The 26,340-nt window shown below is 40.5% G+C and overlaps 1 protein-coding gene, 1 long non-coding RNA gene and 2 other non-coding genes across 6 annotated transcripts; 1 reads left to right on the forward strand and 3 right to left on the reverse strand.

Moving 5' to 3' along the window:
• Positions 1-99: 99 nt before the first annotated feature.
• Positions 100-172, reverse strand: trnar-acg (transfer RNA arginine (anticodon ACG)). Its single transcript has one exon. It is a non-coding gene; the product is annotated as a tRNA-Arg (tRNA).
• Positions 173-982: 810 nt separating this feature from the next.
• On the reverse strand, positions 983-1,055 carry trnar-acg (transfer RNA arginine (anticodon ACG)). Its single transcript has one exon. It is a non-coding gene; the product is annotated as a tRNA-Arg (tRNA).
• A 1,385-nt stretch (positions 1,056-2,440) lies between these two features.
• deptor (DEP domain containing MTOR-interacting protein) lies at positions 2,441-25,760 on the forward strand. 3 transcript variants are annotated; one of them, XM_026293494.2, is made up of 10 exons: positions 2,441-2,831; positions 3,057-3,146; positions 6,274-6,452; positions 7,254-7,377; positions 12,172-12,350; positions 14,857-15,039; positions 15,831-15,968; positions 17,286-17,356; positions 17,929-18,033; positions 22,150-25,760. In XM_026293494.2, the coding sequence occupies exons 2-10, from the start codon at positions 3,061-3,063 to the stop codon at positions 22,270-22,272; spliced, it is 1,188 nt and encodes a 395-aa protein (XP_026149279.1). In that variant the 5' UTR covers positions 2,441-2,831; positions 3,057-3,060; the 3' UTR covers positions 22,273-25,760. The 3 variants fall into 3 exon arrangements, with proteins under 3 accessions (XP_026149279.1, XP_026149277.1, XP_026149278.1); XM_026293492.2 differs by having other exon boundaries at positions 2,441-2,814; positions 3,054-3,146; XM_026293493.2 differs by having other exon boundaries at positions 2,441-2,814.
• LOC117152732 (uncharacterized) lies at positions 13,122-16,494 on the reverse strand. The gene is made up of 2 exons (XR_004463253.1): positions 16,075-16,494; positions 13,122-15,069 (listed from the first exon to the last, which is right to left on the reverse strand). It is a non-coding gene; the product is annotated as an uncharacterized LOC117152732 (long non-coding RNA).
• Positions 25,761-26,340: the final 580 nt, after the last annotated feature.

Raw genomic sequence — 26,340 nt, forward strand, 5'->3', positions numbered from 1 at the left:
TGAACCCGTTTGCGGGCCTGATCTGGCCCGCGGGCCGTAAATTTGACACCACTAGTCTAAACGTTCAGTCAGGAAATGACTGTGACTTCGGGTAAAAGTCGAGCCAGCCAGGAGTCGAACCTAGAATCTTCTGATCCGTAGTCAGACGCGTTATCCATTGCGCCACTGGCCCGATGGAATTACATTCACGCTTGATATTGTACAAAATCAAAATTTATCATTTATGACTGTTCCTCTTACGTGGTTTTGAGTAGCGCATTTTGTTGAACAGCGCTAGGAAGATAATGACAATATCGTCGAGCCACCCGGGAGTCGAACCTGCAACCTTCTGATCCGTAGTTAGATGCGTTTGCGAGAAAACAGCCGGACGTTCGCCAGGTAAAGCGCCATTGGCACAATAAAAACAAAACACTGTTCGTAATTGCACATAATCAAACTTTATTATCGTGTCATTACATTTATAAGGGTTTTGATGGGCGTACTTAGTTTAATATGGTTGAACAGCGCTAAGAAGATAATGAAAACATCGTCGAGCCAGCTTCACCCGGGAGTCGAACCAGTTTGGCTGCTGTGCCAAAGATGGAGAAGCTGGACACTGATTGCTTGAGGAAAGATGGAGAAATTCGGTAAGGATTGGTTGACAATATTTGGCTGTAAGTGTTGGAGAATGATCGAAAGGATTGGTTGACAATTTTGGAGAAAATCGATGATGATTGGCTGTTAATGTTGGAGAAGGAACGTGACTGAATAACTGAATAACTCATGCGTCTCTGCTCCATCAGGACGAAGGGGTTGATCAGTGGTCTAGATGGCCTCTACCTTCCTCAGTGTGCATCATGAAACAGCACAGTCGCTGCCACTGTTTAGGTGCAGCGTTTTCTTCAGATGTCTAAGGACGCAACGCTAAGCCGCCGAAGTAGGAAAAGTCCTCTGTGCTCTTTTATAAAGCTCATCTGTTTTCAGATTAAAAAAAAAAAAAAGCCGAGCCAGCCAGGAGTCGAACCTAGAATCTTCTGATCCGTAGTCAGACGCGTTATCCATTGCGCCACTGGCCCATATGAATCATACTGTTTCATATCCTCTTAATATAATAATATTACATAATTATATAATTAAATATATAATTGTATTAAATACATTATGATGATTTTTGTGATGATTTTTTTAGATGATTTTTTTAAGATGTTTTTTTTTCTTTTTCAATAAAATCAATAGATATGTGACATTCTCAGGGCAATGCCCACCTTAGCCACTAGATGGCGCGGTCAGACAGTGATTTTCCACACACATGTTCACAAAGCGGCAGCTGAGGGATCAATAGACCTCCTCACTGGTCATCCGTGACAGACAAATAAATAAAGAAACTATTAAACTGTTACTAGTGTGGAAATGATCCTATTTATTGTCTGCTGAGTGAAACATGTCTTTCGCAAATGGAGTGAAACATGTCTTTTGCAAATGGACTCGATAAAATAGAAACTGACCATGATGATTCAGTGAATGTAGGTAAATCCCTTCATCACAATCAGTAACAATTTAAAAATGAATTTACATCAAGCAGTCTTGCTTTTCTACTATTTGTTATCAGGTATAATTCACTTTTCTCAAACCATTTATGCATCACCATTGTTACAAAGCTTAAGTTTTTTTACTATATGTATCGTATCTTCACCTGTTCTAACCAGTTTCTGCAGTATCACAGGTGATAACATGCATGTCTGGAGGCAAAAACTATTTGGATATGTCAGGGAGGTATTATATTTTTCCACTGATCAGTGCATGGAATATATAAACAATTAGCACATTTTAAATCAGAATAGCAATGGAGACTAAGAGCTGTGGTATTTAATGGTCCAAAGTATATTTGGGTCAAGAAATCAATGTATTTGTGATAGAAATAAGGTCTTCAGTTGCACAACTTATATCCAGTGCATAATAAAATTTGTTATAGGATGTTACATACTCTAAAATTGCATTTCTTAACTATGTAGTTAACATCATATTTAATTTTAGAGGAAACAGGACACAATATTTGTAATTTAAGAAGAAATGAACATCCAGAACAGTGAACTCTCACTAGTATCACACAGAAAAACAACATTATTTTACTGATCCTGACTCATTAGAGATCTTCCAAAAGATGAGGCGCAACTAGCCTACAGTCTTTTTAGAAAAGTCTTTACACAAACTTTATTGTCTGTGCAAATAGGTTTTTGTAGTTGCACCATATACAACATGTAAATTAGAAAGGTGCACAAACAAACTATAGGCCTATTTGATTTTGATGGCTGTATTTGCGTCCTGTGTCCCACTCGTCTCCTCCCTTAAAACTATTTCCTGACGGTGCATGAATCGAGCGCACTCAAATGCAACCCCGCCCCTCCGGTTAACTCCCCCCGGTGACGACAGCCCAGTCCTCCCAATGCGGGGCCTCTGTGGACGGGCTCTGGCTGCGCCGTGGAGAAAAACGTGCATTCATGTCCTGTGGTGTGTCGGGGACCAACAAACCAGCCCGGGTCTTCAGAGACCTGCTGTGTGAGGGAGCGCTGTCGTTTCTGCAAACTTTCTATCCAGAGAGCAGCAGACACGTAAAGGGAAGTGGACGCTTGGATGAAAGTGTGCGTGCAGAAATTTGGAGCTGGTGGAGGTTTTCGAGGAAGCCAAAGTGCAGTGCTGCTCATGGAGCTGCTGCCAGAGAGGCTGGGCGCTGACATCTGACTGACCGCACTACTGAACGTCTCCTGGGATAGAAATATTTTCCTCCTTGTTCTTCAGGACCGATCAACTCTCTTCGCTCTCCATGGTGCTTGAAGGGTAAGCCAAAAACGCAGGTGTGCATTGTTCCTCCTCTGAAAACATCACCGCGTGGATGCTTGCGTGCCTTTGTTTTTGAAACCCATTGGGTAACCTCACTGTATGTTTGTCAGACAAAAACAAAAACAAAGCTGCACAGCATTTCTTTTTTTTTAGCATTTACAAACATGCAGCACCGGGGCATTTTCGCAGTGCAGAGTGATCTCTTTGTGTGCGGCTGTTTGTGCCTCCTGTCTTAGCAGAGAGATGGACTCGATCGGGAACACCATGCAGAAGAAGGCTGCAGAGCTGGAGCGGCTGGCCGAGGTGCTGGTCACCGGGGAACAGCTGAGGTATGTCGGTCTGTCCCTGTGCGGTGTCCCCGCTGACCCTGCGGGTCAAACGTTATTTATGAAAATACAGTGATCAGTGCACATGTTGTTGATTATCGTTGTTTAGTTAGTTTGCATTCTCAGTCTGGGCTGCTTCTTTCCTGACTGTCATGCATAAGGACGCGACACTAAATGACAGAAGTGGGTGTTGCATGCATGTCTGACAGCAGGTTAGTGATCATGCTTGTACCCCTCCCTTATTACAAACTGGCCTTACAAGGAGTTTCAGCTCCACTGCAGCATGCACAACCAAACAAAGGCGGCCACACATGCACAACCCTCCCCATACTGCACACTGCTGCTCCTCACCTATATAACGTGCACATCTTGTTTCTGCTGGATCATCATCCTTTCCCTGCTGTTTTTCGGGCATTGTTGCTGCCATGTGAGCTGCACAGGGAATGAACCTACTAATCCTATATCATTATCGTGCCCTGCCCGTTCATCCTATCAGGAAATTGTTCCACTAACCCTGCGGGTGTTGTTGTCATGTTGTGCCCTTTGGCCTACTGTACATAAAGAACAGCACCACAGCCCTGTTGGTGTTTGCTGGCTCACACTTCCAGCACAGAAAAGAGCCTCAGTAAGTAAAGCATCGCACCAATGCCTGGAATTCCAGCCCCCTCCCACTTAACTATGAGGGAAAGATGTTGGTGAATTCTGCTTTGTGGCTGGGTGTGATAAATGGAGTTGGAGCATTTGCTGTTTCTGAAGAAGCACACGCTGTAACTTTGTCCTGTTTCGAAGAGCTATAAAAAGTAACACTTAAGGAATGTCCTTGAGAAAGTTTGTCTGGACATGCTCTTCAGGGTGTTCTTGCTTAGCACCGACATGTGTGTTTGTCACCATATTCCCTGTGTTTGTGTATGTGTCCATGTCCCTGGCACAGCTGTATAGCGAGGCTGCCAGCTGGCAGTGTGGCTGGTGTCAGTGAATGATGGGTTGGTCAGGGTGGCTGTCCCAGGGTCCTCTCAGACACTGCTGTTCTGGGGGAAAGACCTTGAGTTGTGACATCCAAGACTTGATCTGTCGTTGTGCCTCCTCTACACAAACAGCTGCGAGCCTGAGAGCTTCTTGAGCCTCAGTATGGACATGTTGTTCTGTGGGCCGCTTTGCCCCAGATTATGACATCCCTGCATTTATTTAATGGGCTGTTACAGAATCTGGTACAGATGTAGCCTTTGGATTTTGGTGATCCTCTGGCCTTAACTCTAATGACACCATGATATTTGACATTTGTGGTTTTAAGAGGAATGTGTAAACAACAACTATTGGATGAATTGTCATAGAACTTGGAACAGAAATTCATGATCCCACTTCAGGACGTCCCTTTAAATTTCAACAAAAAGATCATCAGGTCAAAACCGTGTTTCCTCCTTCATGTCCAAATATTTGCAAAGTTAATGTCATTCCCATCAGCTGTGCTTTGTTTTTAGCAAGTGTTATGATGATGACATGCAAACATAGATGGAGCAGAGTGAACACAGTAAACATACCTGCTTAGTATCAGCACATTGCATTGTCTCTGTGAGCATGTAGGCATGCTGATGTTAGCATTTCACCTAAACCGCTGTGTTATCTAAGTTGAGGCTCTTAGTCTCAAACTGTGCAGAGGAAACTTTCTCCCTCCTTGATTTAGATTTGTCTCTTGGCTACTTCCTGACCTGATATTTTAGACCAAATGATCACACAGGACGAGTAGAAATCACAGAAAGTGCTGTGTGATTAACAGTAGTATGCATAAGAATAAAATTACTAAATGCGACCTGGGCAGAATCAAGGTGTGCACCTTATCCACACCTTTGTTTGATCATTATATCATGACTCACAGAACATGACTGACATAGTTCCTGGTACTGATAACACTGCACTGGCTGTTTCTAAATTTCTTACCACACATTGTTGACTGCTCGTATCGGAGAGCAGATCTGCTTCAGGCACAGAGCTGAAAAACAGGCTGATGTGAGCTGCTGTAGTAGATCTTGTGACAAGCTCATAGCTGTGAATGGAGAGTTTGTTGCAGCATGGCAGACTGTGATAGTGAAGCTTTGTGAGTATTTTCTGCCCAGGAAACAGCATCATTCAGAAATGCTTCTATCGCTCATTGTTTGGTCCCGCACTAAGTTAAGAAATGCTATAACAGAGACGAACCACCAGAGTAACGACACAAGTCTGACACCTGAGCCTCTTGTAATGGATGATTTTGCCTTCAGCTCTGTTTGAGAGGGTATAGGGGTAGAGCCGTCTGAAGCTGAACATGCAGAGAGAGGATGATCATGGACCTGGTTGGAAATGAAGGATATAACTCGTTCATCTGAGTTACCCATCTCGTGGCTTTCTTGGCAGAACACCACGTGGTTCTTACTGGGCAGTGTTGGACCTGCTAATCCGGACTGATGATAGCCAGCTGCGCACAGACTCAGCATGAAGCGGAACTAGCTGGCCGCAGGAAGCTTGACTAAGGCTGCGGTGGGCTGTGTGACAAAACTCAAGTTCAGAAAGAGGTCACACTGATGATGTGGAACCAGCACCTAGGCCAGCCATGCAAACATAAGGGCTTTGTCATGTTACGCAACATAGTCACATTATAAATGTCTGAGCTCGGTGTTTGGACAACATGCGTTCATTTCAAGCCTATTTTTTATAATCAAAGATTCAGCTCTGTTCAGATTGTTTATCTTGTAGACTAATTTATGATATACAGCGTGTGCAGATAGCTAACAGGAAGTGGAGGCTGGTTCCTTTAGAAGATGGAATATTTAATACTGACACTTCAAATGTGTCTTAGACTTTGGTGATAAATCAAAACAGTTTTTAGTGCCTTCACCTAAAGGATCCAAAAACTGTTAAAAGCACATTGATGAGCCAAACTGTTGCTTCATAACAATAAATACATGTCATTTTGTGTCCATCCATAATATGCCACCATGTTGATGTGGATTCTTATTAAAACGATACATTCCTATTAATTCAAAAGCTCAGAATGGTCCCCAGCAAATGCACTCCTCTTCAAATAAGCTAAAACTGCAGTGGTCAGCTTAAGACATTATTTCTCACGTGGTGTTTGTGTTTGTTTGCTGCCGTCCAGGCTGCGGCTCCATGAGGCGAAGGTGATCAAGGATCGGCGGCACCACCTTCGAACTTACCCAAACTGCTTCGTGGCCAAGGAGCTTATTGACTGGCTGATTGAACATAAGGAGGCCTCTGACCGAGAAACAGCCATCAAGATAATGCAGAAACTTTTAGACCAGAGCATTATTCACCATGGTAAGGCTGGGTAGTGTGCCTACATGTCACTGCATACACAAAAGGAGTGTGGATATTTCTGCCTTTGCTTTTCTTGTGGTTTTTATTTCTTTTAATGGCAAAGTTATTTTTCTCTCCCTCTTTTTCTTTCTTGACATTTTCTGGGACCTGATTGGTGCCACTTGATAGATGATTCTCCGTGTCTCCCAGCCAATTTGGCTCCAGTGTAGCGTATCACTACCTGCTTCACGTTCACACACTAAGGAGAAAGACAGAAGGAGTATGTCGTCTCTTTCTCTCGAGTTGATGTTTAGCCCCGGCCAACTCAGTATTAACTCAGCCCAGCTGACGTGGAAATTAGTTTCATGATGTTTAGATTTCAGTAACTGCATTATCCAAACACAGTCAGATTTATGAGGGTACCCAGTTTTGCTAGTGCTATATTTTAACCATCATAAATTACCCCCAGCACACACTGTACAGGTTGTAACTTAAAATGGCCCCTCCAGCTGACTAAGGGATGAATTTAATGCAAATGGATTTAACTATAAAGTAAAAGTCCAGTTTGTTAGAGTGACTTGAGTTATGTACTTGATAACCATGAGGGTTATGATACCAGAATATCAACCTATGGGATACACACACCTCTCACATATGCCTGTGCCACTGTTGTATATATACATTATGTACTGTCACTTTAGTAAAAACCTCTTCTTCAACTTGATCTTTGTCATCTATAATCCATTTCTATCTACCAGGTGTGTGATTGCTGTAGCCAATAAGCCTTAAAACTGAAACCTAAGTGCATGTGTGTGTTTTCAGTGTGTGACGAGCACCGGGACTTCAAAGACATGAAGTTATTTTACCGCTTCCGTAAGGATGACGGCACATTCCCATTGGATAGTGAGGCCAAAGTCTTCATGAGGGGGCAGAGGATCTATGAAAAGTACGTACGCATATAACTCGTAAACACAAATGACACGATAACAACTGAACATGCTCAGCTGTGTTTTCATGCGGTAGCTGTGAGAAGGGCTGGATAACATGGATGTGTTTTTGATGGATTTTATCTGTCAACTTTACAACCTGCAGCTTTTCAAGAAAGTTTGATTTAGCTATAAAGGAAAAGTTTTAGGCAGTTTTTGTTACTTTTAATCAAAATCAGGCTAACAGTTTCCTACTGTTTCCAGTCTTTATGCTAAGCTAAGCTAACCAGTATCATGTTTATAGCCATGATTTCTATGGATCTTCAAACAAGCCTATTTTTCACTGGTCTTCTCCACAACATGTTGATTGAGTATGTCCTAAACCACTATTCATTTTTAGAAAATATGGTTTACTAATACATCATGTTCCATTAGACTAAATAGATTTGACCATCATAGACCTGTAGAAAGTGCATAATCAGAGGATACTGGAGGCGTTTTGACAAGGGATGAGTCAGAGCATTTGTCCAGAGACAGGCTGGATTTAGACGAGGGCAGAGGAGACCACGAATGGACCTTTTTTGTTTGTCATCAGCTGAGCTTGTTTTCCAAGCCTGATGAGACTAATTGTTTCTATAGAAACACCATTGTCTTCCTCTGTGACTCCACTTCTCTCCCCGGTGGTGTGTCAGTTGTGTCTCTGCAGTTTGGGATTCATGTACACACACTGTAGTCTGCAAGCAAATAAGCGCGCGCGCGCACACACACACACACACACACACACACACACACACACACACACACACACACACACACACACAATCTCTCTGTCTCACACCTCCTGCAGGCTTTGTCACATGAGAGAACAGTATTTCTGTGCCTCTTTTAGCACATGCACAGTGACACACTCTTGCAAACAGAGACCTATTTTTTTTGTTTCTTGTACATCACACACACACACACACACGCACATGCACGTATATACTGACAAACACAGTTATGTAAGAGGAAGAACTAGTCCAAGGGGAGACATCTGTCGTCTCAGCTCTAAAAGATATGTGTTTATGTAATCACCATGGTGCAGCCCAACACACACACACACACACACACACACACACACACACACACACACACACACACACACACAGAAACAGAAACGTGCTCTGGCGGTTGCCTGCTTGTAAACTACACCTGGTGTGTTCACTAACACACTTATGGTGCAAGTAACAGTCCTGCTACATACGAACAACCATCTTCCAGGATCTTCTGCAAGGCGAACATATCTCCAGTCCAGGGAAGTTGTTTGTGGTGTTTGTTTTCATTCTTGTACACCAGAATAAATTGGTTCTTTGGTAAGCAGTTTGCTTCTCTGAGTCTTGGGGTACAGAGAACCACAGCAACGTTACTAAACCTAAGAATGAATGAAATTTACATCCATATGCACTTTTTAGTCTTGGGTGGGAATTTGACTCGGAATATTGTTTATTTAAACTATGCCTGAAATTCATATCAGTGTGTGTGTCGGTGCAACCTAAATCTCCACGTGTGCGTTGTAGTGACATGCTGTCACATCTTTGTGTTGCCTCTGGCTGCAGCACTAGATGGCCCCTTGCTAGATGTTTGGATACATGCAAAACATCTACGTGCTATGCAGACTCCATGAGCATGTAAACTAAGTGCACCAGTTAAACATTCAGTGTTTTCATGAATAAGTCTCAGGTCTACAGGTCTCACACATTGATCTCTGAGGCAGGAAATCCACCTACACGAAGCCCAATAAACAAACTACAGGAGGACATTTCAGTTCCTAAGCGACTGGGTTAGGCGGAGAGGACAGTGGCCTTTTTACAGCATTGTTCTCCGTGTGGACTGGCGACAGCTACATGATATAGTCGTGCTTATATGAAACCACCGAACGGTCCTTTGAATAAACATACCTAAACTTTTGATACCGACTTTGTTTATGTGGGGTAAATTAACTGAGCATGAATGCCACGTCCCCCACTCACACCGACACTAAAGTGGTTTCTCTTAGCCTCATGGGGTCATTTTGGAGTCTGTGCCTCGCTGATCTAATCCAGTTGTTACTTTTGTTGAATTTTAAATTGAATTTGATTAATGCTGAATCGACCATAGCCTGTAGTATAGTGTAATTGAAACTTTGTGTTTTCCAATATAGTCTCAGTTCACCTTAGGCATAGAGAACTGTCATCATTGTCTTCTTAGTCAATATTTGAGTTTTTACAATACAACCTGTGCAGGTACTTCTCTTTTGTCATGTGCACACATTTGTTTGTGCACAGACCTGCTCATTTGCTGCATCACTGAGTACTTTAGTTTGTTTGAGAGAGTGAGAGACACATAATGCTTCTTATCAGCTCCAGGAGTCTTTTCAAGGCTGGAAATCTGTCTCCCATTGTCCACTGTTGTTCAAAGGACCATACTGGTGGCTTCGCATGCCCATTAGCTGCAAATCACTTTATGTGTCAGGTGGTTTTCGTTATTTCCAGACATCCATGTGTTCTGCTTTTTATCTCTCATACACATACATATAAAATAATAATCTAAATCAAAAAGAGAGCCATGTTTCCTTCATGTCCCAAAAATGTTGAGTAAAGAAAGCCCTCTGTGGCACCACACAGTTAGACTAACATACAACTGATAATGGCTGAATGACTAAATACAGCTGTTGCTCTTCTTACTTGAGGGTAGATCCTATGACTAACTGATGACTGGTTGAAACTCTGGTTATTACACATTATTATTAACAAAAGACATTTTACCTTAAAGACATTTGAGCGTTTCATTAGAAAGTGATATGTCATTGAAGGATTTACTATTCATGCGTGTTAGATACTTAGTAGCAGTGATTTAGCGTCTGATCTGAATCTGTGTGAACAATTGCAGTGTTTATGTCTAGGTTGTGGCAGCTACAGACACAATGCAGTATAGTCTTACATGATCAATAATATACTGCGTTGCTTATGTAATGCTATAAATGCAGTGTGTGGCACTGGTTTAGTTCAGCTACAGTATTTCTCTTTGAGATAACATAACGTGGTCCGCGGTCTTATCAGGTTTAAATGGATTCAGTTGCATTGTGTACACATTCAGGGGATATGGAACATTATGTGCCTTTCAACATGACGTTGGCTGCTGCTGTGGGTCATAGCTGGTGTCCTTCTAGATCTCCTGATCCGTCTTTGACATCTAAGCAGTTTGTTGACTTTGCATGATGCACAAGGACTTAAAAAGGCCTTGGCCTGTAGTTTTCTCTGGGTCATCAGGTCTAGTTTAGTGAACCATACCGAGAGGAGAATATACACAGAAAGGACTCAAAATAAAATTTAAAAAAAACTCCACCTGATTTACATTTTATTTCTTCGAATCCTTCTGAAACAGAAGCTCCTCTTACTGTGACGATTTTTCCACAAAAGATATTTAGATGTTTTGTGCAAACAAAAGACCTACTGGAGGCTGTCAGTTTCCGAACAGCTTCATCTGCGTCATGCACCACCATAACCAGTTAACAGTATACATAGTGGAACTTGCCTGTATATACAAAGCTAGTTATTTTGAGAATAGATTGTCTCCTGCCTGTAGCCTAATTTTTAATGTGCACATTTGTGAGTGGTATCAAAGTTCTCATCTAACTCCTGGCAAGAAAGTGAAAGGAGCATATTTTCTAAATTGTTAAACTATTCCTTTAAACCTTAAACCCTGGGGACATTTGTCTCGTGACTAACGCGTCTGTGGTAGACAGACCTGCAGGGAATGCTGCGTCTTCTGTTATCTTTGGACTGACCTCATTTTAGGTGGGTGGGTGTTTCCAAGTTTCCAAGTCTGGAGTTAAAAATCCTTGACATTCGGATGTGTCAGGTGCAGCAAATATTTAGTGTTTATTTTACAAGTTTTAATTATAGTTTGTTAATTTGTTAATAATCTAATCATTCGCTCAAATCTCGTAGCTGCTGTTACAACTATATGTGTTTGTTGTGTAGAGTTGACAGTTGAGTGAATGACTGAGCTAACAGAGCACATTGAGTGAAGATATGAAAACGTTACCGTGTCTGTGTCTTTGCGATGGTGCAGTTCATGTTTAAACATGTACAGCTGTCCCACATAAAGCATGTGGTTTCTTCTGAGCGCTGGATATATTGTTAGTGTTCAGGCGACAGTTTCTGGGTGTGAGATTGTTTTGAAGTGAGCAGCATAAGATACAGGCCCAGTGTGTCCATGTCTGTACTTGTCTGTCCTCTGTTACTGACTATTACACACATCAGTAAATTAAATGGTAATAAAATGGTACAAATTTACTTTTAGTTTTTGTTTTCCTGCTCATTGCCTGAAGCAATGTGATCGTTAGTATGTTTTTTTATGTAATGAAATCTGATCTGCTCTGTAGTTTGGCTTTTAGAAAAAACATGGATTTAAATTTCAGACTCACTCTCGGTCGTATGCGGCTGAAGTGCTAATCCTGGTGGCGTTACAGTGCAGTGCATTTTGACCGTGCAGATTACAGGGTGGAGGATCGGCCTGCTGGTTCGAAAGATTTTCTCCTTCTATAAATGGAAATTCTCACTCAAGCAAGTTCTCTATTCACCATAACCAAACTATTTTACTAAAGGCTGAAACGTCTTATGGGTAATTAAACCAAACTATAGGGTTTAGTTTTTGCATGGCTGCCATGCGTAGATGATGCAGCCTGGTTAGATTGCCTTTTAAGTGCAATGTTGTGAAGTTATGTAACACTTACTTTTCTTTTGCTTTTTAAGAAATCAAAGTAACAAAAGTTTGCCCTCGTCTCACCACAGGATGATGAACACTGATAACAGCCTATTACAGACCAGGGTGGAGGAGGGCGGGACGTTCGAGCGGACGCTGGTGGCCTCCGAATTCATTGACTGGCTGCTGCAGGAGGGAGAGATGGGAACCAGGGAGGAGGCGGAGCAGCTGGGGCGCCGGCTTCTTGAACATGGCATCATTCAGCATGGTGAGCAAGACTGGGCTACTGGTCATACTGTCGCCTGCCTGCACTGTGAATTTTTCCTTTCAGGTGCTGAAACACCTGCATCCTTCAGTTCATTTGTTCAAAACTATGATCAAAATTTCTTTAATTTAACATTTTCACAATCTCAGATATTTCAACATTTAATATCTTTTGCTGTGTCTACTTAAGCCTTCTGCGACAGAGAGGCATGAAACATGACTGGGCCACATTACTGACAGCTGTCCTGTCTTACTCCTGCAGTCTGAGCTTCCTTACCCTGGAGACATTGCAGTTTATTGTACTGTTACCTTTGCTTTGCTTTTGTGGGTCATGTAATCTGATAATTGTTGTACACATATAGCCTTATCTGTCCAAACACACCATTTTACTCAGTTGAAGTAGTCCTTGTCAAAGTCACGTGCATGTAAGTTGATCTAAGATCTTAATTAGAGAATTAGAGCTTCTGTTACTCCAAGTGTTCACAGCTCCTCATTAAATCAGGCCAGTTAAGCATCAGTTGTTTATCAGTACTGAAATAGTTAATTTTTTAATTACTGCTGTAGTCTATCTGGAAGTATTCAGAGATAATGTCCAGCTCCAAACCTTTGAAATATATTGAAGTAAAAAGCTTGTGTGTATGAATTTAGTTTATGGGTGAACAGGTTTCCTTTGGGTCATCACATGACCTGAAATTTGATTTTGCACTCGTGTGTGTTTCACTCCCATGTCTGATTCGATTAGACTAAGTATTATTTCATAGACGTCACATGGCTGGAGGCTTTGCTTTTCATTTAAACACAATATGCTTCTTTCACCATATAATAGACACATGTGCTACAATAAATAAATCATATTATTGAGACATTAAGCATGTACAACATAAACACATGGGGGGTGTGAATCACAGGCTTCAAATGATCATAAAGACACAATAAAAAGTAAAAATCGCCATTTCTGAACATGATTATTTCCAGGAAATTTAGTTTAAGTTGTTTTGAATAGAAAAGAAATGATTCCCCACAGATTAAAGAGAACAAGGAGACAGATAGTAAACGATGGAGAGATGGTCCATCATGTAACGATGGGTGAAAGTTATTTCTGCCCTTTGCTTTTCTTCTTCTTCTGCCCGATCATCTCTCGATAAACAGTCGTCTTCTCTCATCACTCAAGATCTGTAATAGCGCTGAGTATCACACAGCCTAGGAATGTGGTGTGTTCAACACACACACACACACACACACACACGCACACACATCCACACACACTGTAGAAATGTGTGTTGTCCTTTCACTTAGTTAATGTAATACAGAGCCCGATCTATTTCCTGCTGCCCCCACAGAGACATCATTCTCCCCGAGGAGCTAACTGCTCTCCTGTTATGTGGATGATACTGTGTATGGACTTTGCACCCTACATATATCTATCTACATATTGCCATATACGCCCTATTCTTACAGTAGGGAGAGGATTTTAAAACAATTACTGTGAGTTTTCTATATTCTAGCTTCACAGGCCTTCAGCCCCCTTTAGAAATCCATCATAAAGAGAGTAGAGAATGAGACAACTAGATAGTCTGTGTTCCTGCTCTCTGCTCTGCAGACACCACACATTGTATAATGTACAGAAGGCAAGTCTGGATGGATCCACATTGTGTTGCTTAGTGTGTTGCTTACTGTGCAATAGTATGTCAGCTGTTTTTCTACACTAGACATCTGAATCCTGCACAAAACCAGCTCTAAAAGTTCCACATAAAAATACAGATACTGTTCAAAAACAAATGAAGCACATAAATGACATAAACAGTCAGAGTTTGTGTATCGCTGTGCTAAGACTGAGCCAACAGCCGGCTGTGATCATACCAAGTAAGGGCTTTGTAAATCTTAAATCACGACTAGAGTTTAAAGTGAGAAAGAGAAACAGCATTTGAGTTTTATGGTAAATCAGTCAGTTTCTACAGGGCTCATAATGAGTTTTTATTCACAAACTGGCCCATGACCTGACTACAAGCCCAGTGTGTGTTTCTCATTATGCTTACGAATTAAACAGTAACTAAATGAGTGTGCATGAGTCTGCATTGGTATCATCAATCAATCCCTTGGCACAACTGTGAAATAGTTTTACACGTGACAGATGAAGCTTCTGTAAACTGAAGACTATTAACTGTTTATATCACCAGTATCAGTTTCTTAACATCCCCCTTTCAAGTTTCTGAATTCAAGAAATACATTTAAATTCTTTAACTAGAGCTAAGATAAGATCAGGAAAATCGACTCTGACTTTCTAAAGTTGTGCTCTGCAGTTGAGCTGGTGATATAATGACTGAGGTCAGTGCTCAGTCTGTTTGTTTAGTGCAATCAGTCGAGTTCAGAGATTTTCTGGCTCAGCGACATGAACCTGGGAGGTTTTTGTGCGGAGGAAAGAATAATCACACGTTCACTTGGTAAAATGTGTGAAGCGGTAGATGCTGGGTCTGACTTTAAAAATCCTCTGTGCCTTCTGTTGTCACCAGTGACCAACAAGCATCACTTTGTCGATGGGCCGCTTCTTTATCAGTTCAGGATGAATTTCAGGCGACGTCGGCGGCTGATCGAACTTCTTCACGAGTGCGTCCGCAGCATCCCCGAGAGCCACGACAGCCCCTTCTGTCTCCGCAAACAGAACTCAGACGGAGGCAACACCAGCTTCCTCTCAGGTAGAATAGCGTGTCACACACACAAAGCACCTGTGTGTACAGTCAAAGCCAGTTATTACTAAAGCTAAAATAAAACATCTTCACCTTTTAGACTGTTAGTTGCACAAAAACAAGATATTTCTAGACATCCCCTTGGCTTCTAGGATGTTGTGATGGGTATATTTACCCCTTTTTCTTCTTATTCTCTTATTAACAAACACACCCACCCACACAGATAGGCTGCTGCCATATAGAGATATAGTGGAGCTATTTGTGTTTCCAGGCAGAATAACATGTTGAAAAGTGCTGACTTCCATTACATTTTCCAGTTAACTGGACAGTATGGTGGATTATCATCAGCTTTTGTCAAACAGAAAAGTTAGGCAATATGGCTTAGGATTAGAGTTTTACCACAGTAAACACAAGGGGAACTAGATATTTGTAATGATTAAACAACGACAGAGAGAGAGATCATACAGGAACATCTTTGGCTTAACTGAAGTGGACAACACATGAAACAGTAGAAAATACAGGGGGAAAGTCTTTCCAGAGTTTATCCTTTGACTAAAGATATAAAAACATATCAGCCTTTGTCTGTTTGTCCTATCAGCCTGCGTTTATGAGAATGAGGTATTATTCTTAATATAATGATGTCAAAGTGTAATATTGTTTGCACTGGTGTTTTTGTTGAACTGCAGGTGGAGAAGTTAAATTGTAAAAGTAACAAGTAATTCTTCTGTATGCTGCTTTAGCTCTTTCTCTTCCTCCAGCATGTCTTTAGTCTGACATGTCTCTGTGTCCGTCGGTCTCAGTCAGTCCCACTAAAGAGATAAAGGTGGTGGTCGGAGTTCGTCGCAGCAGCATGAGCAGCAGCTGTGGAAGCAGCGGTTACTACAGCAGCAGTCCTACGCTCAGCAGCAGCCCTCCTGTCCTCTGCAACCCCAAATCTGGTACGTTGATGTGGACACACATACGCAGAGTCCAGTTTGTGCAGGCGTCGTGGCACAGGCTTTAACGACATGTAAAAAATGAATTCATTTTCTCAGTGACTCTTACCTGTAAAAGAGAAATATAGATGTAGAGCTTGTTGTTGCAGTTGATGGTCCTGTATATCATGTTGGCACCGGCTGCTTTTATTCGTGAATAGACGTCTTTACCACTATGAGGTTCCCTTTGATGCAGTTTCTTAGTAAGAGCAAAGCCCCCTCAGTACGAGCACTCACACACACCATTCAAAATAAACAGGAAGTGGAGAAAACACACACACACACACACAATGGGGGTATTTCCTTTCTGCTTCGCGGAGTCCAAAAAGAAGATAACATTATCTGGACATTATCTCTAATGAATGAGGACATTAGTATCAGATAGATTTAAAAAAGTAGAAATAGCAGATTATGTTATTTTCCTAATCTAAATCTAATCTAACTAGTATTTCCAAATAGAAATGAGGAAAATCTCCAGATGGAGAGGATAAAAGGTCTCTCTCTTATATCACTTCCTCTTTCAGATTAGAAAGAGGTAAAACACAGATCAGTGTGATTTGTCAAGCACACACATGCTGTACTGCAAAGGACACACCAAAATCTCATTCCAACAAGGAATTGAGCCAGTTTGTGTGAAGAAATAAATGCAAATGAAGTCATTATGGCACTGACGGGTTTATTCAACATATGTTTGCTGCAGCACTTCCAAAGAACATAGCCAGAAAGGTGATCAGTAGATTTAATTAACACAGGGACAACATATTGAATTGCCAGTCAACTACAGAGGAATAAAATTACAAAGAAAAAAAGCAGACGAGGTGACATGAATGAAGATTTTGTGCGGTTTGAGTCCACCGCTTGTCTTACTTCTTATTTCCGTGCTGAATAATCACATTCCTCTAGAAAACCACATAGACTTCTCTGAAGTCTGCATGATGTGTGCACATTCTCAGCACACCTTCTTATGTATGGGAGTTGCTGTGCAAATGGTAAGTGAAAGGAGTCGTCATCCATCTGGCCCCTGGTTGCTGACCTGGTCTTTCCATTTCTCTATGAGTTTGAAATAGTTTTTAAAACCCAAACGTTAAGGGAAGTCAGAGGGGATACAGAGTTTTTCAGGAAGTAGCAAACCACCAAACCCTGTCCACATATATTAAGTCTTTCTGTTTCTCCTTGTGTGCAGACATGTTCTTGCTCTAACTGTATGAGCACACACATGTTGTCGTGGCTAATCATCATGGAAGCAAGTGAGATTTTGCATTTGTGTATTTCTCTCAAAAGTTCTGAAGAGACAAGTGAGTCCAGAGGAGCTGCAGACACCAGGAGGACCTTTTATAAAGAAGACTTTCACTGTAAGATGCACACACACTCTCACACACAATCTCACACACCACACACACATCAATGTAGGGACTTTACATTGATTTCCTGGAGACTTACCCTCATATTAACCATAACCTCAAACTTAAGCAGAATTATAACACTTAAGATTCAGTGATTTACCTGATGGGGGCAGCATCTGAAACAGGTTTAAGTCCCTACAATGTGAGTAAAACCATGTGAAACTACTTCAGCACAGATACGGTCACAGTCCTTTTCGCACAAGACACTTGTAGATACATGACTCAAGTCATGTGTCGGCAGGTTTGTTCACAAACACATACACATTCACATACACTCACCTGTTTCACTTTGGAGAACCAAATTATCATTAAGAGTCAGTTATAGTCATGGGTGCACCACATGGAGGTTTATGAGCAGTATGTGGCGAAGAGACCGTTAGCACAACACACTTGCCGGCTGCAGACACAAATCTGTAACAGATGCTAATGTTTGCTTCAGATCCAATACCCAGCATGTTTATATTTTGAACAGTGAGATGTCATATTGTGTCAACATTGAATGTGTTCCTGTTGTTCCTCAGATTGTAGGTGATGCTGTGGGCTGGGGCTTTGTGGTGAGAGGCAGTAAACCCTGTCACATCCAGGCCGTGGACCCTGGTGGACCTGCAGCAGCTGCTGGCATGAAGGTAAGGAGGACAGATGTTCAGAGACATGGAAATGCTGTAAGCCCATGGGATTCTCCCACCTCTTCATCCACGAGGTGAAGGGATGAACCAAAGTAGAAACGATGTCATTGCCAGAATAAATTGACTGATTTAGTTTAGGTTATGTGCAGGGAGGTGAAGAGGGAAGATAGATACAGTATAGTGAAGGAGAGATCCTACTTCTTTGTTGAAGGTCGGGATGCAGAGATGACAACAGTGTAAAATCAGACATATTTATGTGGAGAAAAATGTAATAAAACAAATTAAAGCAAATTGAAAAAGTGGGGAAGCAGAATCAAATCCTGAATGATATAGAAAATATAAATATATAAATATAATATAAATATAATATATAATATAATATAAATATAAATATATATATATATAGATAGAAAGATGACAATTTGTACTTTTCAGTTCAATCTCTTTTATAAATGTACCATAACTGACTTCTTCTGGTATATGTTCTTTCAGTCTGTCTTCTTCTTCATCTTGTTCTTACCCACTGTTCAAAAACATGTTACTAAGCGACCTGTAATGAAAATCCTCACACCTTAGAAGGTATTTCAGTTTGTAGTGTGAAGAGGTACTGAATGTAATCTGTTGGGGCTGCAGGGCTGTGATTTTATTTTCCTTTTCATGACCACTACATTATTACTGAGTAGGGAGGCCGAGCTATTTCATTCTGATAGTTTGATGTCAACACATAACGAGAGAAGTGTTAGATAAGACAGAGAGAGAGGAGCATGGCGGCAAAACGACTGTAAAGGTGCTTGAGGACGATGAGAGGAAAGTGTCGTTCGAGGAAAAACATCAGGAAGCAGGAAAACAGGGTAATGGTGGCTGTGCTGCCACAGCTGGCATGAAAGTGTGTAAGCAGAGTGGCAGCAAGGAATCCTGGGAATGCAGAGCATAGAGACTTGAACCACTTTGCTGAGAGGGAGGCGAGAGGAAGGACCGAGTGGAAAAAAAAAAAACCCCAGCAGAAGCCAGAAAAAGGAACCGAGAAACACATGAGTCAGAGAAGAAAATTGGAAGTGAAAGCATGAAGTAATAAAGCTAATAATAAATCACAGGTTTAGTTTTTGTTTAGTTAATTAAAAAAACATTGCAAATGTCCAGTGGGCACTTTACTGTAGTGTTGAAAATGCTTTGATTATCTCTGGTTAATTGTTCAAAAGGTCAGTGTTTCTATTTTAAAGCAGAAGCAAAGGTTTTACATTTGCAGTGTTTTTATAAAAAAAAAAACCTCAAGATGTTTCTTTTCCAGCAGAAAAGTCTTGAATTTAGTCGCATGTTTACAGCAGTTTTCTCCCTTTTCACTGGGCTGAGGTGACGAGTGGAGGGTGTGGATGAGGAGAAAGGAGGCACTGAAAGAGGAAACACTGTTTTGGTTACTCTTAGCATTCATATTTTATCACCGCTCATAAAGATCTCCACACTCATAAAGTGTGTGTGTGTGTGTGTGTGTGTGTTGACATCTTTGTGTATGCAATTACAGTAGATCCCTTGAACTGATGGTGTCACCTACATTGTTGATTTTACCTGTTTTAAGAGCTGGAATTCTCTTTTATATGCTGAGCAAAGTTAAAGTGTAATCACCAGGTAAATAAAAACATTAGGCTAAGAGATATCAACTTTTTTCAAAGTATCATCCTTGTAGATTCGATTCTTAGGTCTCTCCAGTTTGTTTATAAGGATTTCCTTGCAGATGTGTTGTTTTATTGATGTGTGATAAAGCAGGAACACAGTGTCGTGCTGTGAGGTGTTGGCACTGCAGTCCAGGCTAAAGGCCAAAGGAGAAAGGTTCGCTCGTTGGCATCACCGGGCTCCTCTCATTTCTCATCAAATGCAGCATCTCTGTCTTTTTTCCACCACACACAGACACACGTCAGTGGTGTCCTGGCCATAATGGATCTGAGCACTTATGTAACTAACCAATACATCGCTCTTAGAGCCACTTCAGATGCACTTTTCTACAGCAGCAGTAGAGCGGAGTGTGTTTTTGTCTTACTCCGTGTCCATTTGTGCCTCCCATCTCGCTCTGCGTGTTTGCACACCATTATGTGTGTGTGTGTGTGTGTGTGTGTGTGTGTGTGTGCGTGCGTGTGTGTGTGTGTGTGTGTGTGTGTACTGTACAGCATGTTCTGTTAGTATTTGCACCACATGGATAGAATCATTTTTAATGTAATTTAAAAGCTTTTCAGCCTTTTATAATAAATTATATTATAAATAAAACATCCTGTTCAATTCAACCTGGAGTTGCAGCATGATGCAATCAACAAAATATTGCAGAACAACATGGTGATTGGCTTGATCTGTGCAGTGTGAGCGTACAGCGCAGTCAGCAACCTGCGGCAGCTTGGCTCCAAGATGCAATCCTCGAATTAAAAGAAATAAACAAAGCAAAAAATTAATATATATTGAAATGTGCATGTCTGCATCTTCACTGACTGGAACATTTCAGTAATAGAAATTGTGTGTGGCTGCCCTCTCCTTATGCTAAGCTAATAATAATGGTCTCCTGACTTAACTTAATGCAGTGTAGATGCATACGAGTGGTATTGATCTTCTTCTTTCATTCTAAGCAAGAAAGTGAATAAATGTATTTTCAGACTCGGTTATTGTTTTGCTGGATCCTCGGTTCATCCATCCCTCGACTTTTTAGTAAAGAATGAATATCCTCTGCATTTTTCCTGCATGCCAGTTGAATGGCCTCTCAACACGTGATGTTTGTTCTCTGTCTGTATGCCGGTTTCTGTCTGTGCGACTTTAACCCTCTCAGTGCGAGTAGCCATTCACTTCGGTTGGTCCACAGCCAAAACTAACAACCTCACAGCCTGAGGACAGACAGGAACCGGGGCAGTAGAGGGACAGGTCAGGCTAAAGAAGGTAAAAGGAAAATTAGAATGGAAAGAGGAATGGACTGAGTACTTTAACTTATGTGGAGTAGTGTGATATACTGCAGACTGCCGAGCTTAGTTGTGATCACGGTGAGAGTCTGAAATTCCTCTGCAGCGCAGGATTAGTACTTTGGGATTTTTCTTCATTTCCACTATCACTCTTAATCTGTCTCTATCTTTATCTTTAATCTGTCTTTATTGCCCTCTGCAATGTGTGTTTTCTCCTTTCCAGAAACATTTATGCCCACCAGAAAAAAAAAAAAAATCAAACATAGCACAGCATTTTCTTGTGACATGAGTTTTTAAGGAACAGGCAGGGCTTAAATAGCTGCTTCCTGTAAGATGGTTCTGTATGTGTGGTGTTTCTGGAGCCCATGAAACACGTGTGTCGTCACTCAGCAGTCTATGCCTGTGCTTGTTGCTTTGTGGACACTAGCAGGATAAATGTGTATGTTTGTTTTTTTTTTTGACATGTATTAAGTTTTCATGCATCTTGCAGAGCTTTTGGAAAACGTTTGCGTGTGTGCTCACCTGTAATCCTGCAACTAGAAGGCAACGCTCGTAAAAAGTCTTGCTTTTATCAGAGTTGCCAAGTTGGTGCGGTGGTGAAATGATAAGGCAGGTGGGGTCCAAGCAGGACGGGGACTGATTGGCTGTCATGTTGTACTGGTGTCACTTACTGCTCAGTGTTTCCTGTTTGAGTTGTGACTGTGTTGTCATTCCTTTTCCTCTCTCACTGACACCTTAAGTGTTAAAGTGTTAAATTTGTTGCATGCATTAATAAATTACTACAAAAATGAAATCTCCATTTTTTACTTGGGAATAAAACAAAGTAAAATTAAATACAGACCTTCTGTAGGAATGACAAAGAGGATTACAATGACGGCCTAGAGACACATTCCAAATCTATAAACTTACTTCTCCTGCTTCACTGGTCTGTACCATGTGTCATTACATTTCAAATGCACCACATCTATATTGCACCTTGTTATAACTCTGGAACAGGCCAGCGATTGACTTTTCAGAGCCACCTTCAAGCTCATATGCGATGAGTACTTGATAATAAAAGGCAGGTTTTCTGTGGATCTCTCCTTTATCTCCTCACACATCTGTCTGTGCTCCTTGAACCACCACCCCTACCTGACTATAGCCCAGTCCTCATGCACGTGTCCTGTCTCTGTTCATCTTTCTCCAGGTGTGTCAGTTTGTGGTGTCAGTGAATGGGCTGAACGTCCTCTCTCACGATTACCGGACCGTCAGCAACCTGATCCTAACTGGACCCAGGACAATCGTCATGGAAGTGATGGAGGAGGTGTGAGTTTGAGAGAAATAGCGGCAACAGAAAGCCTCATAGAACAGAACAGGAGCACGGTACTAGAAGGTTTAATGTTTGACCTTAAGACACAGTGACAGGAAAATGTGGATGACTTGAAATGCAACTCACATACTCACTGTTCCAACATTGGACAAGGTGAGAAATTGTGTAAAAGAATATGGGTATTGAAGTGAACCACATGATTCAAATTTTAGATGAAACACACAGGTTGTTGTGTGTGTGTGTGTGTATATATATATATATATATATATATATATATATTTGTTTTTTTGCTTTTGAATTCAGAGCCACACGCACAAAAGGTAAAGTGCAAGAGACACCATTTTTTTACAAAGTCTTTCAGTCTTAATGAAGATGCCTCAGACTTTGTGTGAAGTAGTAAAACCTGTATTACCTGCTTCTGTTTGAGTTTTGAGCCCAAACTCCAACATCGATCTATTGTTGAACACGACGAGTGTTTAATGGAAGTGAAAACCAGAAGTGTGACAATAAGGAAGAATATTTCATCCTGACAAATTCGGTGACCTTTGCCCCAGTTTTCAGCCCATGTTTTCCAATGAGGGCCTGAATCTCCTGACAGCTCAACACTGCCCTCTGCAGGAAAGGACAGGAGGACACAGGGTGTTTGCTCTTTGCAGGCGACGAGTATTTTAAATAACAAAAAAAAAAAATTAACAGCTGAATTGAGGCCCTGGTGTGCAGCTGCTGGGAATGTGTACAGAATAAACATATACAGCGATAAACATCCTGCGACATAAACAAGGACAATGTTTATAGGAAAGTTACAAAAGACTTAACGCACAAACTGAAGGAGCCCTGCTTTAGATGGAATGTTTATCATGCAAACTAAAACTGCTACAATGCTAAGAATATAAAGGAAGAATTATAAATAGCCGTTTTAAAAATAAGTGTCAAGATCCCCACAAGTGTGAGTTTGATTTTTTTAAAGTGGACTCCAGCTACATGATTCAAGACCTCATGTTTTTTTAAGTGTTGGAGTAAATCATCATTATAAATAATGTTGAGATGCTCTGAAAAAACCTTTAACGATACAACCCTGCTTGTGTGTCATTTCTGTGGCGATGCTAAATTTAGAACCATAGTGGATCTTGTTTTATTCAGATATTTTGCCTAAATATTCCTCAATACTTTTCAGAGGGTAGTATAACTACCAGTGTATGAGCACTTCAACAATTCAAAACAATTGTTTTTAATTGGCAAAAGCACTTGGATGACAAAGGGTTTATTATTTGGAATAAAATCTTGACTTTGAATGCAAATATACAATCTGATATTCCTAATATGAATGTCACCTCTGTCAACTTTGTCTCCCAAGTCCTGTTCCTTTATTATCTGTATTGGGTACATGGGTAGTGAATATCTGTGATCACAGAAAGCAAACAATTGTGCAGTAAAATCAACACCCCAGGGAATGAAGTTCCTTTAGACAAATAAAGTAACAGAAAATATTAATGTACTGAAGCAATTTGTTTGAAATATAACAGCTTTGTATCTGGTTTGTCTTATTGGCACCATATATTTTCTGGACATTTCCAAATATAAAATAGCCTAATTTATAATCGAATTGCCAAAAAAAAAAAACCTTTGCTCAAATGCCACTATCGTTATCCAGCCATGCAGACAGGTGGAAAAATGTTTGTAGTGATCATGGAATAATAAAATTAAACCTCAAACGGATCATATCTTGAGTTAACTGAACTTAAATGAGATTAAAGCAGATACATGTATTTTTACATCATTAGCCTCCATAATTGCATCATAATTAAATGTATGTAGACTGTAGCGTCATGTGCTTAGACATACAGTACTAACATAAAAAGATTATACTTCAAACTAAATAATAAAAAAGAGCAGCATGGGTAAATGATGCTTATAGTCCTCATAAGCTATGTGTCTGTAATTCATGGCCAGCACTTGTTGACCTGCTTGTTTTAGAGAAACAACACTGCCTGGTTCATGTTTAGTTTCCATGTGAAGTTATTACTGAAATAATCTAAGGTTTTTCTATTCAAGGTGAACATGTATTCAGGAAATCTTTTATTGCCAAACAGCTGAATCAACAAACATTGTACATCACAGTTAAACTGCCTCTGTGTCTGGACTGAATTATCCAATGGCCTTTTATTGTTTTTGTCCTTAGATGCTCTCTGCTGTGAAATGCATGAATCCTATAAATCTGTGTTTATGTAGCATTAGCTTCTAATCCAAAGTGTTTCTCCTGTAGATCTGAGTTATCTGACAAATCATTTCAGAGGTTGGGCCTTCAAAAGTCTTTGCACATGCGAAAAAAGTAACAGAACAAAAGTTTCTCAGTTGTATAAATAAGATGCTTATGAATTGTTCTAGAATATTTTATAGCTTTGGAGACATTGGTGATCTCTGATGGTCTCAAAACAGTTCGCTCATGTTGCTCCATGATGCCATACACTGTACCGTTTTTGATACTGTTCATTTAATGTTCGTAGATTATTTGCTGGTGAGGTTTGCTGTTTTTCCTGAAGAGCTATAGGGAACTCTGTATTCTCAAATGCATTTTAATCTGTTGGGTCTTTTCAAAACAGGTTTTAGCAGCTAAAATATTTTCTTAACCCAAACTGCAGGTTAGTAGCCTAAGTCTTGAATCATTATTTAGGCTCTGTAGAGATGTCAATAGTTTTTAATCAGTTAATATATACACTTAGCATAGGTTCAGTTTTTTGTATAATTAAAAACTTGACTACCTGTAGTTTTCAGTATTTGTTCTTTTTAGCTGTGTCTGGAAGATGATCCGGTCGAAGGCATGTGATTCTGACAGAGGAGATGGAAAATGTTGCTTATTTGTCTGAATTCGTTTTGAAAAGGGGACAAATAATGGTAAAGGTCACCGGTCAGGGAACATATAGAGAGAAGTGAGCGTTAAATGTTTCCACTCAGACTGTGTAGAAGTGCTTCAGGTGTGCTACAGTATTGAATGAATTCTGCGAGGGCCTGATTGACTCAATCTGCTTCACCGACTGTTCTATATAAGCCTGAGAGCGTTTGCCTTATTTTGCTGCTATTCACAGTTGGTGTTCATCTATGTTCCCAGATCTGTTCCCAGTGTATTGACAGTGCTCACTGACCCAGGCGATCATGCCTCAGTTCTGTTGACAATCAGTGTTTTATGGACACCACCTTTAAATAGCACAACAGTGATGATCTGAATGTATTTAACCGCCATGTTCATGACCTGTTTTACGCTTCAACTTTACAAACTCGTTTAATCAAAGCGATTGTTTGTTTTATGTCATGAGGTAGGAGTAAGTGCCCAAACTATGCTTTTTCTTTTCCTCCGCTATCAGAATTTGAATGTTTGAAACCATATAAGCTCGAAGTAGCAGAGTTCGTCTCTGACAAAGCAGCTAAAGCTAATTCTGATGTTCTAATGTATTAAACCGCTGATTAAGTGTTTAATAAACAAACTGATCTCATATAGTCTTTGTTTGTGGTTTGCATTTGCATCAGGAGTGTTAGAGGTCTTTGCATTTCATCATATAGACTCACATTTTGGGTCTGATTCAGTCCATGTTTAAAAATCACCAAAAGCAGGTTTTATTTATATATAAAACAGCAATAATAGAAAAGCAAAAAGAAATTCCTGTTTGTGTACGCTTTATGTTTGACTTGCATTTCTATAATGTGAACTAGAAATAAAAGAATCCATTTAGGCTTTATTTTCAGTATGTCCTTAAAAATCCTGCTACATAAAGTTCCATCACTTGGGAGAGTCGAGTTAAAGTGCGACTTTACCTTCGGAGGCAGATAAAACAGACTTTGTACTTTATAATACATGCTGCCTATAGGTCATCTGGCTGTAACACAGTAAATATGTCATGGTGCTGGTACCATCCTGTCAATTTGAACAAAGATATTGCTGATATTTAAACAGGAGAAAAAAATCTGTCACTTTGTTATGAACCACAGTGCATCATTACCCAACAACCACTGTGACGCACTTTAAAGCAAATATGTATAAGAAATGTGAAGGGAAGGATGTGTATATGAGATATA

This window comes from Mastacembelus armatus, chromosome 16 (genome assembly GCF_900324485.2).
Source record: "Mastacembelus armatus chromosome 16, fMasArm1.2, whole genome shotgun sequence".
Taxonomy (NCBI): Eukaryota; Metazoa; Chordata; class Actinopteri; order Synbranchiformes; family Mastacembelidae; genus Mastacembelus; species Mastacembelus armatus.

Coding starts and splice junctions, on each gene's coding strand:
- deptor (XM_026293492.2), top strand. Junction 7,378..12,171: donor GGGCAGAGGATCTATGAAAA/GTACGTACGCAT, acceptor GTCTCACCACAG/GATGATGAACACTGATAACA. Junction 15,040..15,830: donor CAACACCAGCTTCCTCTCAG/GTAGAATAGCGT, acceptor CGTCGGTCTCAG/TCAGTCCCACTAAAGAGATA.